Source organism: Phacochoerus africanus, chromosome 15, assembly GCF_016906955.1.
Source record: "Phacochoerus africanus isolate WHEZ1 chromosome 15, ROS_Pafr_v1, whole genome shotgun sequence".
NCBI lineage: Eukaryota > Metazoa > Chordata > Mammalia > Artiodactyla > Suidae > Phacochoerus > Phacochoerus africanus.
Window position 1 is genome coordinate 96,562,276 of NC_062558.1, and position 20,214 is coordinate 96,582,489.

General features: G+C 35.3%; 1 protein-coding gene across 7 annotated transcripts in view; it reads left to right on the forward strand.

Moving 5' to 3' along the window:
- PCDH15 (protocadherin related 15) overlaps positions 1–20,214 on the forward strand; it is a 734,454-nt gene that overhangs the window by 259,306 nt on the left and 454,934 nt on the right. For all 7 annotated transcript variants that reach the window (XM_047760762.1, XM_047760764.1, XM_047760769.1 and 4 more), the window contains one exon: positions 977–1,137. In XM_047760762.1, the coding sequence (XP_047616718.1) occupies positions 977–1,137 (161 nt within the window). The remainder of the gene's footprint in view (positions 1–976; positions 1,138–20,214) is intronic.

Genomic DNA, 20,214 nt, shown 5'->3' on the forward strand with positions numbered 1-20,214 from the left:
GGCAATGAGTTATCTAGTTATATGCATTTATTCTAATGTCCTTAGGTGAGTACATTTTTATTTGCATAGCTACATCTCTTCTTTATACCAGAAGTTTAATAAAATGGATCAGATGAAAATGATTACTCTAAACTACATTGCCTTGTTCTTTGTCAAAGGGATCATTGCAATGTGGGAATAAAGGGTACTTGAATTGCAGCAGTACTGTTTTTATGTTCAACTTGTAAAATGCATGGAATCTTTAACAAAGTAGAAGAGATTAGAGACATACTCCCTTTTCAACTCTTATTCAACAGATGTCCACAATTCAGCCCACTGAAAGAATAATAAGAAAGCAAGCATTGAAATGTTACATTAAAATAGTGTGTTGTTCCGGGCGAGTACCCTAGACATGTCTTAAAGAAGAATGTCTTCCATTGTGTATTTGTACATTAGTTTTGTCTTTTACATATAAGATTTATGTTTTATGGATTTACTCTAAGATAAAAGAGAAAGAAGCAGTTCTCACCATGGGAGTCACTACTACTTCTTTATCTCTTGCTTTTTCTTCCTTTCTCTTATTTTCAAGATATCTCTCTTCATATCAGAAGTCTTACTGAGTGAAGTGAAATATCAGCCTCTGTTATTATAGGCTTTTCCTTTTGTTCAGGATAAAATTCAGTGATAACTCCTGTGCGAAGTGATGGACAAGGAGGGGAACAGATTATTGTTGTTAAAGGGAAACAAATAGTGAAACTCAAAAGTGTTTGAATCTCAGCCTCCCACCTCATCTCCCAAAAATATCATTTATAAATAGTGTTCTAAAGGTATTTTTGTCTTTTTGAAACAGGACATCTCATATGTCATGCCAGATATAAAGTTGAATATTTTCTGCTTTGAAACAGATTTGCAAATCAGCTGGGGTTTAAGCATCTGATCTTTGTTAAAAGTGAATACAGGTAGAATATATTTTCAAATAACTTTTTTTGGTTTTCAGGTACAATTCTTGTGGATAACATGCTGATCAAAGGGACTGCTGGTGGACCAGACCCGACCATAGAACTCTCTCTAAAGGACAATGTGGATTACTGGGTGTTGCTGGATCCTGTTAAACAGATGCTTTTCCTGAACAGCACAGGCAGAGTTCTGGATAGAGATGTTAGTACATTTTTTTTTTGCCCATATGTTACAGCTCTATTATAATTTAAATGTGTGCATGTGTTTATTGATAGGTCAAGTTTGTTTTTTTTTTCCTGTATTCATCAACAAAAACTTTTTTTAACTCCTTGAAAGAAAAACTGAAAGGGAAAAGGGCCATCTGTGTCTGAGAGAACCATTATATTTCTCTTCTGACATACTGGAAGGTTGTCAGACTTCTGAATAAGGAGAATAGAATGCTCTGAATAACAGGGTAGTAAACTTGGAAAAGTAGAATACGCATAGCCTAATCTGTGGCAATGTTGAAGAGTAAAACTAGGTGTTGGCTTGAACTCAGAAAGTTGAGTTGAACCACTAACAGGAGGCTGCTCTTACAAGCACAAAATACTAGTTGATAATGAGTGGAAATGTGCTTACAGAGCTAAAAAACAATTAAAAGAACACTAGCATAAGTTTCCTGGCAATATACCAGTCCTATCATTCTTAGGCAGTATGACCTGAGTATTTTTTTTGTTAAGAACAAATAACCAAAGTTGAAAGTCTCCTTTCTGAAACATTTGAAAAACTTGATTAGATTTAAATAGCTCTCTAATGTAACTTTATTCTCACTCATTTGCATTCTACTCTTAGATGCAGAGAATAATGTGTACGTGTGTGTGGTGGGGGGATCGGGTGGCAGTGGTGGTGTTATAACCAGTAATTGTACAGGACCTTGGGAAAACTCCAGAAATACATGTAAACATGCCTACCCCCAATTTCCTTTTTATAAAATCCAAACATCAGATATTCAACCTCCTGAACCTGAATCATCTCACAACATTGTTTGAGATTAAGGATCTCCTTTAAATATGGTGTGAAGTAGATGATCCCTACTCTGTTTCACATCTAAAATTCAGAGTCTTAAGAGCTTTGTGGTGAGGTAGAAGGAATCAGACTTCCCACGAGGATGAGCTGTCCTTGTACACTTGGAAGAGTCATCCTTGATGCTGTTGCCATCTCTACCTTTGCCCCTACTCACTATGTCCTTTCATCACAGCAACATTATTTATACCCCACAATTTATAGTTTTTTTTTTTTCTGGATGGCTAAGTAGGTATAAAATGCAATAAGGTTCTTAGAAGGTATCTTCCCTTATCTGAATTTATCTTATGATAAAGCTTAGTTTTATGAAAACAATCTGGATAATAGCACAAACTGGAAAGCTGTAAGAGTCTTCCTAAACTGTGGATCTCCCAAGCATCCCTCTTTTTTATTATATAATTTTCAGGTATACAACATTACATTTTAATATCTTTATACACTACAGAGTGATCACCACCAGAAGGTCAGTTATCCTCCATCATCATTCAACTGACCCCCATCACTTATTTTGCCCATTCCCTATGAAGCATACTTTATTGACTTTAATTAGGAATATTCATATCCAAGTCATACACATTTTATAACGTGGAGATTTAAATCATATTTATCTATTTTAGACTATCATTTTATATTTTGTTTCTTTTTAAAAAAACCACCTAATAGCTGATTATGACAATTTACTTATTTACTGGTTAAATACTTTCTTTTTGGAATCACATTATTTGATATTAAAAGCATAAGTTCTAGGTCTGATTTATGAATTGAGAGAATGGATACTTTCAGTATAATTAAAATGTGTTCCATAGCTCCAGCCAATAACATTGTTTTAATTATAATTATTTACCCAAAGTTATCTTTACTTTTTAAGATCCCCATCTATTTTCTTGGCATTATTTTTTTATTTTCAATAAGGGCAGTATTTATTTAACATTGGCTAAATTGAAGCAGTGTCATGGGAATACACTTACAAGTGATTTTGCCTGAAATAAATAATTACAAAAATGTGTACAGGCGTCATTTAAAGAACCATCCAGGCTGGTTCTTTAAGAAAATATTCAGAGAGAGGAGTCAAGATGGCAGAAGAGTAGGGGGACATGCTTGCCCTCTCCCACACACACAACAAAAAAAACACATCTACAGGTTAAACGACTCACACAGAACAGCAACCAATCGCTGGCAGAAGAACCAAAACTCCAATAACGGCAAGAATCTTGTGACATTACTGGATAAAACAAGAGAAAAGAGAGTGAGAGAAGGTGAATCCGAGGTGGACAGGCACTCCCAAAAGGGAACTGTGGAGGAGAAATGGATCCCACACCCTGGAAAGTCACCTACTCGATGGAAAGATCAACCAAACTGGAGGAATCTCCAGATGCAGAGAAGAGTGTAGCAGTAAGTCGGAGTTCTGAAAAGCAGAGTGAGAACCAAACAGATCATCTGAACTACTGGCACAGTCACCAAAAATTGAGACGCTTGGCTGGGCTCTGAGGCCTCGGCTCCAGAGGTTAGTCCCTGGTAAAGGGCTGGGGTGGGTAGAGCGGAGACTGCTTGGGAGGTCTAGGAACTGGTCTGCCAAGTTTGATGGGGCAGAGACTGCCTGGGAGACTAGAAGGAGGGAGCAATACACTAAGGGTGGGGAAGTGGAGAGCCACATCAGAGGGAACCTGGGAGAAGAGCTGGGTCTGTGCCAGCTCTTCTCCCAGTGGTGGGCCCCCATAGAATACTCCCCATGCCACAGCGAGCTTACTGGCCTGCCAGCTATCAGAAAGCTGTGCTTACCAGTGTATCCCCCTTCCCACCCCTTATGCACACACTGGACGTGGGGCTGCCTGCCATCCGGGAGGGCTGGCCTCAACAATTGCCAGAAGCCTACCACTGCAAGGGCTGTCCCTGCCCTGGCCTGCTTGCCCTTTGGAGGGGCTACACCCCTGTGGAGCAGTACCAAACACTTACAGCCCCTGGGAAAAGGCCTGCAGCCCAGAAAAGCTAGAACAAACTTGGCCAGGCTGTGAAAAAATCTACCTACATTCTCAGGCAGTCCTTCCAAGTTGGGCTGCCCTAGGGAAGAGCCTCTTGGGTTCACAGTGGCCCAGCTAGCCGCTACAGCCCTCAGGGGGTGCTGCACTCCTGCGGAACAGCTGCCCAGCATCGTCAGATCCCTGCAAGCGCCGCCACAGCCCAGAAAAGCTAGAACAAGCCACTTGGGTTCACAGCAGCCCAGCTAGCTGCTCCAGCCCTTGGGGAGTGCTGCACTCCTGAAGAACAGCTGCCCAGCACTGCCAGCCCCCTGCAAGAGCCCCACAGACCAAAAACACCAGAGAAAGCTCTGCCTGGCCAAATGAAATCTGCTTCCATTGCGGTGCAGACCTCCCAGTCCTGTCTGCTCTCAGGATGTCCTCCTTTGCTTCAGAGAGACCCTGTCAGCCCCGCCCACCCTCCAGAAAAGCCACACTGCCTCAAAGAAGACGGACCAACAACGCCAGCCCCCAGGAAACATTCCACAGCAGTGACAAGGCAAACAGTGCCCAGCCATGGAGAGTACAACTCCACCAAGAATAAGAAAACAACAAGCAAGATGAAGAAGCTGAGAAACCACCCCCAATTAAAGCAACAGGAGAACTCACCTAAAGCAGTCAATGAAGACACAGATCTCTGCAGTCTGACAGACCTGGAGTTCAAAAGAGGAATAATCAAAATACTGAAGGAATTAAGAGAAGATATGAACAGTAATGCAGACTCCCTCAGAAAGGATCTAGAAAATATAAGGAGGAGCCAAGAAAAACTAGAAAATTCATTTGCAGAGACACAAACTGAGCTAAGTGCAGTAAAAACCAGAGGAATAATGCAGAAGAATCAATCAGTGATGTGGAAGATAGAATAATGGAAATCACCCAATCAGGTCAGCAGACAGAAAGCCAAATCAAAAAACATGAAAGCAATATAAGAGACCTATAGGATAATATAAAGAGGGCCAATCTATGCATAATAAGAATTCCAGAAGGAGTAGAAAAAGAAAAGGGGATGGAAAAAATATTTGAAGAAATTATCCCTGGAAACTTCCCAAATCTAAAGGATACTGAGTTCAAGGTATAGGAAGCACAGAGGGCCCCAAACAAGTTGAACCCAAATAGACCCACAGCAAGACACACAATAATAATAATGGCAAAAGTTAGTGATAAAGAGAGGATCCTAAAGGCAGCAAGAGAAAAGCAGAATGTTACCTACAAGGGAACCTCCGTAAGATTATCAGCTGATTTCTCTGCAGAAACACTACAGGCCAAGAGGGAATGGCAAGAGATATTTAAAGTGCTAAAAGGAAAAATATGCAACCTAGAATACTCTATCCAGCAAGAATATCATTTAAAATAGAAGGAGAAATAAATTTTTTTCCAACAAACAAAAGCTAAAAGAATACAGCAATACAAAACCCAGGCTAAAAGAAATACTGAAAGGGCTTCTCTAAACCAAAAAGAAAGGAAGGAAAGAAATGGAGGAAAAAGAAAAAAAAAAAGAAGAGGAAGAACTAGGATTGAGGAAAACACAATCAGAGAGCAGTCACTCAAATGAGCCAGCAAACAGATTTAATCATGAACATGTTTCAAACAAAATAAAATTAAAAAGAAAAAAAAAGTCATCAAAATCATAAAATGTTGGCAAGGGATGTTAGGAAATAAATAACCCTTTTTGTTTGTTTGTTTCTCTTCTTAATTTTAATACAGTAATGAAGTGTTTGAACCTACAGGACCATCAGGCTAAAACACACAATTATAGGAAGGGGTTAGCATACTTAAAAAACAGGGCAACCACAAGCCAAAACCAAACACTGCATTCACAAAAAATGAAAAAAAAAAACACTCAAGCAGATAATAACTGTAGATCATCCAACCAAAAAAAAAAAAAAGAAAAGAAAGGAAGACTGGAGAACCATAGAATCACCTGGAACACGAGGTTCAAAATGGCAATAAATAGTCATCTATCAATTATCACCTTAAATGTCAATGGACTGAATGCCCCAATCAAAAGACACAGAGTGGCTGAGTGGATAAAAAGGCAAAAACCTTCAATATGCTGCCTACAAGAAACTCACCTTAGGACAAAGGATACATATAGATTGAATGTGAAGGGGTGGGAAAAAATATTTCATGCCAATAGACATGACAGGAAAGCAGGAGTTGCAATACTCATATCAGACAAAATAGACTTTAAAGCAAAAGACATAAAGAAAGACAAAGAAGGACACTATTTAATGATTAAGGGATCCATCCAAGGAGAGGATGTACTATCATCAATATATATGCCTCAAATACAGGAGCATCCAGTTACATACAACAAATATTAACAGACATAAAGGGAGAAATTGATGGGAATATAATCATAGTAGGAGATTTTAAAACCCCATTCACACCAATGGACAGATCCTCTAGACAGAAAACCAATAAAGCAACAGAGATCCTAAAGGAAACAATAGAAAAGTTAGACTTAATTGATCTCTTCAGGACACTACATCCAAAAATAGCAGAATACACATTCTTCTCAAATGCACATTGAACATTCTCAAGAATCCACCACATATTGGGACACAAAACTAACCTCAACAAATTTAGGAGCATAGAAATTATTTCAAGTATCTTCTTTGACAACAATGCCATGAAACTAGAAATCAACCATGGGAAAAGAAATGAGAAAAAACCTACTGCATGGAGACTAAACAACATGCTACTAAAAAACCAATGGGTCAATGAGGAAATCAAGAAGGAAATTAAAAAATACCTTGAAACAAATGATAATGAAGACACAACCGCTCAAAATCTATGGGATGCTGCAAAAGCAGTGCTCAGAGGGAAATTTATAGTGATACAGGCATTTCTCAAAAAAGAAGATCCCAAATTGACAACTTAACCCTCCACCTAAATGAATTAGAAAACGAACAAAATAGACCTAAAGTCAGCAGAAGGAAGGAAATTATAAAGATCAAAAAGGAAATCAATAAAATAGAGATTCAAAAAACAATAGAGAAAATTAATAAAACTAAGAGCTGGTTCTTTGAAAAGGTAAACAAAATTGACAAACTCCTTGCCAGACTCAATAGAAGAGGAGAGAAAGAACTCAAATAACTAAAATTAAAATGAAAAAGGAGAAATCACAACGGATACTGCAGAAATACAAAAAACCATAAGAGAATACTATGAACAACTATATGGCAACAAGTTTGACAATCTGGAAGAAATGGACAATTTTCTAGAATCTTACAGCCTGCCAAAACTGAATCAAGAAGAAACAGATCAACTGAACATACCAATCACTAGAAATGAAATTGAAGATGTCATAAAAACACTCCCCACAAATAGAAGTCCAGGACCAGATGATTCACAGGTGAATTCTATCAAACATATAAAGAGGATCTGGTGCCCATCCTCCTTAAACTCTTTCAAAAGGTTGAAGAAGAAGGAATACTCCCAAAGACATTCTATGATGCCACCATCACCCTCATTCCAAAACCAGACAAAGATAACACCAAAAAAGAAAACTATCAGCCAATATCTTTGATGAATATTGATGCAAAAATTCTCAACAAAATTTAGCCAACCGAATCCAACAATATATCAAAAAGATTATACACCATGACCAGGTAGGGTTCATCCCAGGTTCACAAGGATGGTTCAACATATGCAAATCAACCAACATCATACACCACGTTAACAAAAGAAAAGTCAAAAATCATATGATCATCTCAATAGATGCAGAAAAAGCATTTGACAAAATCCAACATCCATTCATGATCCAGACCCTCGCCAAAGTGGGTATAGAGGGAACATTCCTGAATATAATCAAAGCCATTTATGATAAACCCACAGCAAATATAATACTCAATGGGGAAAAACTGAAAGCCTTCTCACTCAAATCTGGAACAAGACAGGGATGCCCACTCTCACCACTGCTCTTCAACATAGTTTTGGAAGTCCTAGCAACAGCGATTAGACAAACAGAAGAAATAAAAGGCATCCATATAGGAAGAGAAGAGAGAAAACTGTCCCTGTATGCAGATGACATGATACTATACATAGAAAACCCTAAGTACTCAACCCCAAAACTACTTGAACTGATTCATAAATTCAGCAAAGCAGCAGGATATAAGATTAACATTCAGAAGTCAGTCACATTCCTGTATACCAACAGTGAAATATTAGAAAAGGAATACAAAAATACAATACCTTTTAAAATTGCACCTCACAAAATCAAATACCTCAGAATACACCTGACCAAGGAAGGAAGGGACTTATATGCCGAGAATTATAAAACTTTAATCAAAGAAATCAAAGAAGATGTAAAGAAATGGAAAGATATTCCATGTTCCTGTATTGGAAAAATCAATATTGTAAAAATGGCCATACTTCCCAAAGCAATCTACAGATTCAATGCAATCCCTATCAAATTGCCCAGGACATTTTTCACAGAACTAGAACAAACAATCCAAACTTTTATATGGAACCACAAAAGACCCAGAATCACCAAAGCAATCCTGAGAAACAAAAAACAAGCAGGAGGCATAACCCTCCCAGACTTCAAGAAATACTACAAAGCCACAGTCATCAAGACAGTGTGGTACTGGTATCAAAACAGACAGACAGACCAATGGAACAGAAGAGAGAACCCAGAAATGAACCCTGACACCTATGGTCAATTAATCTTTGACAAGGGAGGCAAGAACATCAAATGGGAAAAAGAAAGTCTATTCAGCAAGCATTGCTGGGAAACCTGGACAGCTGCATGCAAAGCAATGAAACTAGAACACACCCTTACACCATGCACAAAAATAAACTCCAAATGGCTGAAAGACTTAAATATACGACAGGACACCATCAAAATCCTAGAAGAGAGCATAGGCAAAACACTCTCTGACATCATCCTCATGAGTATTTTCTCAGGTCAGTCTCCCAAAGCAATAGAAATTAGAGCAAAAATAAACCCATGGGACCTCATCAAACTGAAAATCTTTTGCACAGCAAAGGAAACCCAAAAGAAAACAAAAAGACAACTTACAGAATGGGAGAAAACAGTTTCAAATGATTCAACGGACAGGGGCTTAATTTCTAGGATATACAAGCAACTTATACAACCCAACAGCAAAAAAGCCAATCAATCAATGGAAAAATGGGCAAAAGACCTGTATAGACATTTCTCCAAGGAAGATATACAGATGGCCAGCAAACACATGAAAAAATGCTCAACATCACTGATTATGAGAGACATGCAAATCAAAACTACCATGAGATACCACCTCAACCAGTCAGAATGGCCATCATTAATAAATCCACAAATAACAAGTGCTGGAGGGGCTGTGGAGAAAAGGGAACCCTCCTGCACTGTTGGTGGGAATGTAAACTGGTACAGCCATTATGGAGAGCAGTTTGGAGATACCTTAGAAATCTATACCTAGAACTTCCCTATGACCCTGCAACCCCACTCTTGGGCATATATCTGGACATAACTCTACTTAAAAGAGACACATGCACCCGCATGGTTATTGCAGCACTATTCACAGTAGACAGCACATGGAAGCAACCCAAATGTCCATCAACAGAGGATTGGATTAGGAAGAAGTCGTATATATACACAATGGAATACTACTCAGCCATAAAAAAGAATGACATAATGCCATTTGCAGCAACATGGATGGAACTAGAGAATCTCATCCTGAGTGAAATGAGCCAGAAAGACAAAGACAAATACCATATGATATCACTTATAACTGGAATCTAATATCCAGCACAAATGAACATCTCCTCAGAAAAGAAAATCATGGACTTTGAGAATAGACTTGTGGCTGCCCGACGTGAGAGGGAGGGAGTGGGATCGGGAGCTTGGGACTGTCAGACACAACTTAGAATAATAGATTTACAAGGAGATCCTGCTGAGTAGCATTGAGAACTTTGTCTAGATACTCATATTGCAAGAGAATAAAGTGTGGGAGAAAATAAGGTATACATGTAATAATAACTTGACCCCCATGCTGTACAGGAGGAAAAAATAAAAAAATACACTTCCTAATTTGGGAATTCCCTGGTGGCTCAGTGGGTTAAGGCTTCAGTGTTTTACTGCTGTGGCTTGGGTCACTGCTGTGATACAGGTTTGACCCCTAGCCCCCAAATCCCACATGACATGGATGTGGCCTAAAAAACCACACTTTTGCATTTAGCACATTCTGATTTATATTTTTAATAATTTACTAAACTTGGGCTTGAATTTTTTAAATAGGTGAACTTTTCCTTTTGTGTCACCTAAATATCCTTCCTATAAGCTCTTTTTTTTCCATTTTAATTCAGATGGAGATTTTTTTTTTTACCTTCCATCTCTTTTTTGCCTTACCTCCTCCAAAATTCTCCATGCACCTGTGGGAATGATGGCATAAAATGGCAAATCTGAACGCACTTCTATTGCTAAGTCATTCACTAGTCCCTTATTGCCAAAAGCTCCTCTTTATAACTGACGGTGCCTTTCTCAATCTGGCCCCTAGCTTGTTCCTCAGTTTCATCTCCTTCCATTCTCTCCTTTTTAAATTTATGCTTATTATACTGAACTCCTTAGAATTAAGTTAGTGGCAAATCAGGAAAATAAAGTCTACTAACATAAACAAAAATTAAGTGATAACAGAAATTGTCCACCAAATAAATTCAAAACAGCATTGGAATAGTGCTGATAATAGATATAAAGTTCATTTTTTATTAGTAAAGGCCACAATATAAACAATGCTGTAATACAGTGATGTGAAATTTTATTTAAAACACTTTTTCTATTTTTAGAATTTCATAATTTTCCAATTGCCATATTTATATGCCAAAAGTAGTTAAATACTGGCAATTTCCTTGAGTTTACCCTTTTAATTACATCTGAACTGTATTTCTCCAGGTTTCTAGAGACTTGGAGAAATACAGTTCTGAAGTTTTATATTTACAATTTACCCTTGAATAACATGGGTTTTAATCATAAGGGTCCACTTATAATGCAGATTTTTTCAACAGTAAATACTACAGTACTACACAATTCGTCATTACTCTCTCCCTTCTTTCCTTTCCTCCTTTTTCTTTCTTTCTTTCTGTAAACCAACTACTTCTCAAGAGAAATGTAAGGAAACATTCTTCCAGAAAATGCCAACAAATTATTTCCAATAAATCACATCATGTCACAGCAACAAAGTACATTTAGGGTGACATTCAAGTTGATAAAAAGAACAAATTAATATTTACTAAAAAATTGCTCCATCTGTGAAAAGCTCAGTAAAGTCCAGGACAAATATATAACCTCTATATTATCCTGATATTAATTCTTCACAGGCTCAAGTAAATATTATACCTGTCTTAACTTGCCCTTGTTTTCTTTTTATTATGTCATAAGAATTTTTTGAAAAGGGATGCATGTGTTATCAAAGAACACTGCCAGAAAATATTCATCTTCCAGAAATTGCTTAAGAATGATCATTAGCAATTAGACCATGCAGTTTGTTCTTCAAACCAACTAGGCTAATTACTTAATGATACAATTGTCCAAAATTAATTTAATCTTTAATTACCCAGAGAGAAAAAAAATACTTGCAATATTTTATGTCTTATAAACAAGGAATTTTAAACCTTGGTAGCCAATTCACATGCTGCTGCAGGTCTCTTTTTTTCTCACAGTGAATAAGGAGAGTGAGTAATCAGGACTTAACTATAGAAACTTAGTTTATAAATCTGTTTTGGTGACTTTATATGTGTCTTCAGGATTTTAGAGAAATGTAAAATAGTTTGATGCCAACATTTCTTAAACCCTGTGTTCTTATTTGAAAAACATTTAGATTATTCTAATCATAACTGCATTAACTTAATGTCTTGTGCTAAAAAAAGAAATAGCATGGGAAATATCTTGCAATCTTATACAGTGAAACCTATTATATTTTATACTCAGTATTGTAGTTACAGTAGTGTGTATATACACACACTACCTGTATACCCACACATATATACACATATAAAATTTCAATGTATTTTCCCAATGGAGGTATTTAAATATATATATAAACCCATTCAAGCCAACTAAACTAAGAACTACTCAAACAAATGATGAGAAAAATTGCTAAATTTCATTTTTTTTTCTTGTGATTATATTTTTCATGTTTAAATAAACTTTGGATTCTTTACAAGAAAATAGTTGAGGTATAAGCGAAAGCAACGGAAGAAAATATCATTGATTACACATGGTCTACATAATGAAATATTAGAAGATATGCTCATAGTATTCATGGGATGGGATTGCCTCAACTAGTGAGGGTGAAACTCAGGGGTAGAGTATTTGACTGCAGGATTGCCCCACTTGGCTAGAGAGAAATGCATGGAAGGAAAACCATATTTAGACAGTTTTGCAAAGAAACCTAGCCTCTCCAAATAATGTTCAAGAAAAAAAGTTTCAAATGATGCAACCGACAGGGGCTTAATCTCTAGGATATACAAGCAACTTATACAACCCAACAGCAAAAAAGCCAATCAATCAATGGAAAAATGGGCAAAAGACCTGTATAGACATTTCTCCAAGGAAGATATACAGATGGCCAGCAAACCATGAAAAAATGCTCAACATCACTGATTATGAGAGACATGCAAATCAAAACTACCATGAGATACCACCTCAACCAGTCAGAATGGCCATCATCAATAAATCCACAAATAACAAATGCTGGAGGGGCTGTGGAGAAAAGGGAACCCTCCTGCACTGTTGGTGGGAATGTAAACTGGTACAGCCATTATGGAGAGCAGTTTGGAGATACCTTAGAAATCTATACCTAGAACTTCCCTATGACCCTGCAATCCCACTCTTGGGCATATATCTGGACATAACTCTACTTAAAGGAGACACATGCACCCGCATGTTCATTGCAGCACTATTCACAGTATCCAGGACATGGAAACAACCCAAATGTCCATCAACAGATGATTGGATTCGGAAGAGGTGGTATATATACACAGTGGAATACTACTCAGCCATAAAAAAGAATGACATAATGCCATTTGCAGCAACATGGATGGAACTAGAGAATCTCATCCTGAGTGAAATGAGCCAGAAAGACAAAGACAAATACCATATGATATCACTTATAACTGGAATCTAATATCCAGCACAAATGAACATCTCCTCAGAAAAGAAAATCATGGACTTTGAGAATAGACTTGTGGCTGCCCGACGTGAGAGGGAGGGAGTGGGATCGGGAGCTTGGGACTGTCAGACACAACTTAGAATAATAGATTTACAAGGAGATCCTGCTGAGTAGCATTGAGAACTTTGTCTAGATACTCATATTGCAAGAGAATAAAGTGTGGGAGAAAATAAGGTATACATGTAATAATAACTTGACCCCCATGCTGTACAGCAGGAAAAAATAAAAAAAAATTCAAAAACTATTCCCTTTCCATTAAAAATGCTCTTTTGGATTAGCAAAGCTATGGTCAAGTTAAACTTGCATAGAAGCTTCATAAATTAAAGTGCTATCATTGGACACCTCACTGAAATTAGCTAAAGATTCTAGAGACTAGTAAAAAAAGAATATTAAATGTTAAATGAATATGGAAGGGGGAAATCTCTAAAGAAAAGCAAAAACAAAAACACATGTCCACGTATTTGCAATGTATTTACCATTCAGCATTCTATTTGTTGAAGTAATGATAAGTTAATAAATGAAAGATGTTCTAAAGCTTAATAATAAATGAATCTATGCCTGTATGGTTAAAGAATATCATGCCAAAGATTTAACAAACATTGTCATTTTGTACAGGTACTTTCATAGATGCTGGGACTTATAAACCTGAGTTAAAATAGGCAGAGGACATGAACCTGCTGAGTAGGGGCACTTTTGCAGCTTTTGTTTTATATGAATTTTTTCCCAATAGAATTTTTTATCATAGAGGAAGGAGTGACAGATTTACAGCTGTATTTCCTTTATCTTCTTTTCTGGCAGCATTAGTTGAGGAAGATTAAGGAGGAAGATGCTATTAGTTCAGAGTAAAAATAATGATGTTAAGAATGTTTTCCATCTAGAAAATTAAAGTATGAAATTAAATGAATGGTATAGGTTTCCATTGCAAAATTAAGATGATGGAGCCCTCTTTGACAGATTTTAGGAAGAAGACAGCCAGAGACAGATACAAATATAAGATCAAGATAAAATTAATTAGGTATAGCACATTTTGTTGTCTATTTCTTTTATTTTTTTAATTTTATTGAACTATATTTGATTTGTTGTGTTAATTTCTGCTGTGTAGCAAGTGATTCTGTTATACATATATGCATATCCACTCCATATAAATTATCATAGAATATTGAATATTTCCCTGTGCTATGCAGCAGATCCATATTGACTACATATCCCATATACAATAGTGTGTATATGTTAATCCCAAGAATATATATTATTTAAAGTTAGATAGTATAGACTATTTACAGAATTATTGAATTTTAAAGCTGAAAGGAACCTTATTATTGATAATTCAGTATTTTCTTTCATAATCTGTGCAGTAGATTTAGACATAAATACATAGGTAAAGGGTCAGTCTTTAATATTTAGCACTTGTCTATGGTAAAATGAGAAAAATGAAGCAAAATAAAGCAATGGAGTTTTTTTGTTTGTTTTGTTTTGTTATTTTCACCAAAGCTAACTGCATTCATTTTACTCTAATATCTAATATCATCCCCTTTTTGTAACTTTAGATTTTTGTTCTAAGTCTATGAAAAAATACCATAGTTATTTTGATAGGGATTACATTGAATCTGTAGATGGCTTTGGGCAGTATGGATGTTTTAACAGTACTAATTATTCCAATCCCAAGAAAGGTATATCTTTCCATTTATTTATGTCATCTTCCATTTCTGTCATCAAATGGAAGTACAGGTCTTTTCCCTGTACGAAGTACAGGTCTTTTCCTGTACAGAGTACAGGTCTTTTACTTCCTGGGCTAAATTTATTCCTTTATATTTATTCTTTTCAATACAGTTGTAAATTGAATTGTTTACTTGATTTTTCTTTCTGAGAATTCATTATAAGTGTAGTAAACACAACAGATTTCTGTGTATTAAATTTATATCCTGAAACTACTGAATTTATTTATTACTTCTAATAGTTTTTTGTTTGTTTTGTTTTGGTAGAGTTTAGGGTTTTCTTTGTATAGTAATATGTCATCCACAGATAGTGATAATTTTACTTCTTCCCTTCAAATTTGGATACATTTTATTTATTTTTTCTTGTTTAATTGCTGGGGCTAGTACTTCAAATACTATGTGGAAAATAAGCAGTAACAATGGCATCCTTGTCCTAATTCTTGATCTGAGAGGAAAATCTTTTATCATACCACTGAGTATGATGTTAGTTGTGGATTTGTTACAATGGCCATTATTATGTTGTGTGTATTCCCTCTCTACCAATTTTTGGAGTTTTTTGTTTGTTTTATGAATGGATGTTGAGTTTTGTTAAATTCTTTTTGGTATCTGTTGAGATGATCATATGATTTTTATCCCTTCCTTTGGTAATGTGGTGTATGACTGATTGATTTGCAAATATTGAACCATCCTTCCATCCCTGTAATAAATTACACTTGATCATGATGTATGATCCTTTTAATGTATTGTTGAATTCAGTTTGCGAATACTTTGTTGACAACTTTTGCATCTATATTCATTAGGAATATTGGCCTGCAATTTTTTTTTCTTTCTTTCCTTTCTTTCTTTCTTTCTTTCTTTCTTTCTTTCTTTCTTTCTTTCTTTCTTTCTTTCTTTCTTTCTTTCTTTCTTTCTTTCTTTCTTTCTCTCTTCCTTCCTTCCTTCCTTCCTTCCTTTCTTCCTTTATTTCTTTTTCTTTGTTTCTTTTTTCTTATATGTCCTTTTCTGATTTTGATATCAGAGTAATGCTGGCCTCATAGAATAAGTTTGGAAGCATTCCTCCATTTTATATTTTTTGAAATAGTTGAGAAGGATAGATAGTAACTCTTTTAATGTTTGGTAGAATTCTCCTGTGAGGACTTCTGCTATTACAGTTTTTTTGTTGGGAGTTTTTTTTTTTTAATTATTGCTTTAATTTCACTACTAGTATTTACATTTTCTATTTCTTCCTTATTCAGTCCTGGAAGATTGCATGTTTCTAGGAATATATTTATTTCTTCTAGGTTGTCCTTTTGGGGGGGCACATATAATAGTAGTAGTCCTATGATTGTATTTCTATGATATCAATTGTAACTTGTCCTCTTTCATTTCTAATTTTGTTTATTTGGGCCCTCTCTCTTTTTTTTTTCTTGATGAGCATGGCTGAAGGTCAGTTTTGTTTATATTTTCCAAAAAAAAACCTTTTAGTTTTGTTAATCATTCTATTCCTCTTTAGTCATATTTATTTCCACTCTGAACTTTATCATGTCCTTTCTTCTAAAAACATTGAACTTTGTTCTTTTTCTAATTCCTTTAGGTGTGAAACAAGGCTGTTTGATATTTTTCTGAATCACTATAAATTTCCCTTTTAGAAATTTTTTATTGTGTCCTGTAGATTTTGGAAAGTTGTGTTTCTATTTTCATTCCTTTCAAGGTATTTTTTTTAACTTCCTCTTCGATGTATTTGTTGACTGTTTTGAGGAGGAGGGGAGAAGAAAAGAATAATTTTACTGTTTTACCAGGCAAAGGGAGAGCAGATAGATCATGACTTCAAAAACTCATGTGTCCCTATTTTTTTTTATGTAGCATGTTGTTTAGCATCTGCATGCTTGTGTTTTCTGCAGTCTTCTTCCTGTAATTGATTTCTACTTTTATACCATTGTATTGGAAAAATAACACTCAGTATGATTTCAGTCATCTTAAATTTATTGAGTCTTGTTTTGTGGCTAGCATGTGATCTATTATGAGTAAATCTCCATGTAGCCCTGAAAAGAATTTGTAATCTTGGTTGTTTTGGATGGAGTGTTCTGTTGATATCTATTTAGTCCATGTGACATAATTTGTCATTTAAGGTCAATGTTTCTTCATTGATTTTCTGTCTGGATGAAATAAGTGGGGAATTAAATTCCTCAACTGTTTTTTTGGCCATACCTGCAGCATGTGGAAATGCCCAGGCCAGGGATTGAATTTATGCCACAGCAGGTTCTATAATCCACTGCAACACAAAGGAACTCTAAATTCCCCTACTATTATAGTATTAGCGTCAATTTGTCAGTTTAAGCCTGTTAATATTTGCTTTATATATTTAGGTCTACTCTTAGGTTAGGTGTGTATATGTTGAAAAATATTTTATTGACCTATTTAACATCATGTAATACAATTCTTTGTCTTTTATTATACTCTTTAAAGTCTATTAAAGTCCGTAATCAATGTTTCACTTGAGCAAAATTCTCTAATCACTATTGGACATAGGATAATAGGGGTCATGGTAACATCAATAATTAAAATTATAATAAAAAAAGCATAATTCTAGTACAGTTCTGTGACAGTTAATCTCAAAACTCTAGGAAAGCTTTTAAAAGCTTTAAGTAGTGGGAAATTGTGTTTATAACAATCCCAACGTCTTAACATCTCTTCTTTTAGAGTCTTAAGTTGGTAAATGAACCAATAATTTGACTTCTATACCCAGGCCAATATCCATTTATCTCCTAAGTTTTGAACTATTATAGCCATGGTGTGTCCTGCATTTGCATCCAGTAAAAGCCTTAAGTTCTCATAAGATTTGGAAAAATCTCCTAGTAGTGTTCTTTACTATATTTCATGATTCAGCCTACTATAGTTTCAGTGTCCCAAAGCGCAGCTCTGACCTTGTCATCAGAGGCCTTTTCATTGTGAACTGGTTTATTTGGCCCTTGAGGTTCCCTAGCTTCAAGCTGTAGTCATTCTTTTTTTTTTTCTTTTTATTAAAAAACATATATTCTATAATATAAAAAAAACTGAACAAACTGCTCTTCCCTCAACATAATCTATTTTTTTCTTATCATGTCATCCCTGATACTGTTTTTAACCTATGTGTTAGTTGTTATCATCAGTTGAATGTTATCTACTACAAAGACATGCCTTAAATTTCTAATCTTTATGTAAAATATTTCCTAATAGTAACACCAGTACATAATTACTTACTCTAAATTCCAAAGCCTGCAAAACTCTAGTCTGACTCACATTATAGCTATTTATATTTTTCTCATATCAGTTTTACAGGATTTCCTTAATATACAAAGAATTCTGTCATATTAATCCCAACCCACATTGAGCTTTGCATATAATAAACACAATTAAATAATCTTAATGTCCTTAATAACTACTTGTGAAAAACTTATGAATCTAAATATATACCTAATAATGTTTTCAAATCAGTACTCTCATCTTTAGACAACTTCTGTAAACATACCATTCATCATTTAAGTACAGTTTTAGCTCTGGCCAGCCATTTCTGTTAATTTTATTTCATTATTTAAAAAACATTCCTAGGGAGTTCCCATTGTGGCTAAGTGGGTTAAGGACCTGACATTTTCTCTCTCAGAAGGCAACATTGATCCATGTCTTCACTCAGTGGGTTAAGGAGCCAGTGTTGCTGTGGCTATGGCATAGGCCTCAGCTGTAGCTCCAGTTCGACTCCTAGCCTGTGAACTTCCATATGCTGCAGGTGCAGTCATTAAAAGAAAAGAAAAAAGAGAGATTTCTGTAACACACTGGTTCTTACTTCTTTTCACTGTCCTCCAGTTTATTTTTGAAATAACAATGATTTTTCATTTTGTAAAAATAATACATAGATTGGAAGAAAAATCAAGATAAACTTTTCATTCCTGTGAGGAATCAATAAAATTTGCCTTTGCTTTACAAAAAATAAAATCAGTTCTTACTGAAGTTGCTAAAAAAAATGTTCCCCCTATTATTAAGCAATCCAAATATGTGGTTTCTAGAAAATACTCAGTTCCTCTTAGACTGAAGATGTATGCTATAATCAACACTGTTCATATCAATAAATTATTTATAAATGCTTCATTTTGCACATTGCATCTTAATAATCTAAAAAATTATGACAATTATTTTTACCTTTATTCAGATTACAAAATTCATGCATACTTATTGCAAAAATTTCTTCCCTTACTTTCTATTCTCAACCTCAACTTTTCAAAGATAACCTTCAACAACTATTGATACATGTCATTCATGAACTTTATGTATGTCAGAATGTATTCATACATGTATACTAGCTTACAGATAGGCAAATATACATTCAGTGTACTATACTAAATACTTTTAAATTTGGAAAATAGTTCACATGACTAGGTATATTTGCATAATTGTTACCTTAAATATTTACCCCCTAGACAATTTATACGGTGTTTTTTTTCTGTTTTGTTTCACGAATGTAGCAATTTAAGAGAATTAAAGATATAATTGCCATGACTTATTTTTGCCACTAGTTATTAAAAATAAACCAAAATTTCCCTAACTCATTCCTAAACATTTTTGAGTCCCTAAACTCTTACTAATATACTTGGTGGAACTATACTTGGTATATTTATGACCTTCTTATACAGTAGAATAGAATCTATTCCAACATGAGATTAAAATGAGTGTTATATATTAGCCAAGGGAATGCTTGCCTTCATCATGATCCTTTATTGTTGGAATTTATTGCAAGCTAAGTTCTATCCATGCTTCTAACCATTGCATAGGGAACTAAAGTTGACAAGAGTTCCAGGTGACCTGGTTATATCTAATTTATGAGCACTTAGCAGGGCTAAGTGGGGGCTCAGTGCACAGTCCATTTGATCCTCTACTTGCAAAGACTGTGACCTTTCTGTCCCAGTGCTAACACACAATATAGTATTAAAAGTTGAGATGAAATAGTTTTATAGGTCTCCCTTGCTGTATTTATAAGATAAATAACTTTTAGAAGAACATAAATTGTCATCTGATTGTCTTCCAAGAGGTGTGCCAAGGGCTAATAGTACAAGTATTTATTCTGTTTTTTACTTTATAATTGAAATATGCAGGACTTCCTTAAACAGCCTATTGTAGCAAACTCTTTAAAACAGGTAGTAAAGATAGAGGTTGTCTGATTCAAATTCTTTCCCCCAAACCACTAAGACCTAGTTTTTTTTTAAGTGTTTTTTTTTTTCTTTGCCTCAAATTTGCAGATTTTCAGTGATGGGGCTTGATTTTTAGGATGGTCCGTTCTATTCTGTGCCACTTTAGTAGAAAAAGCTC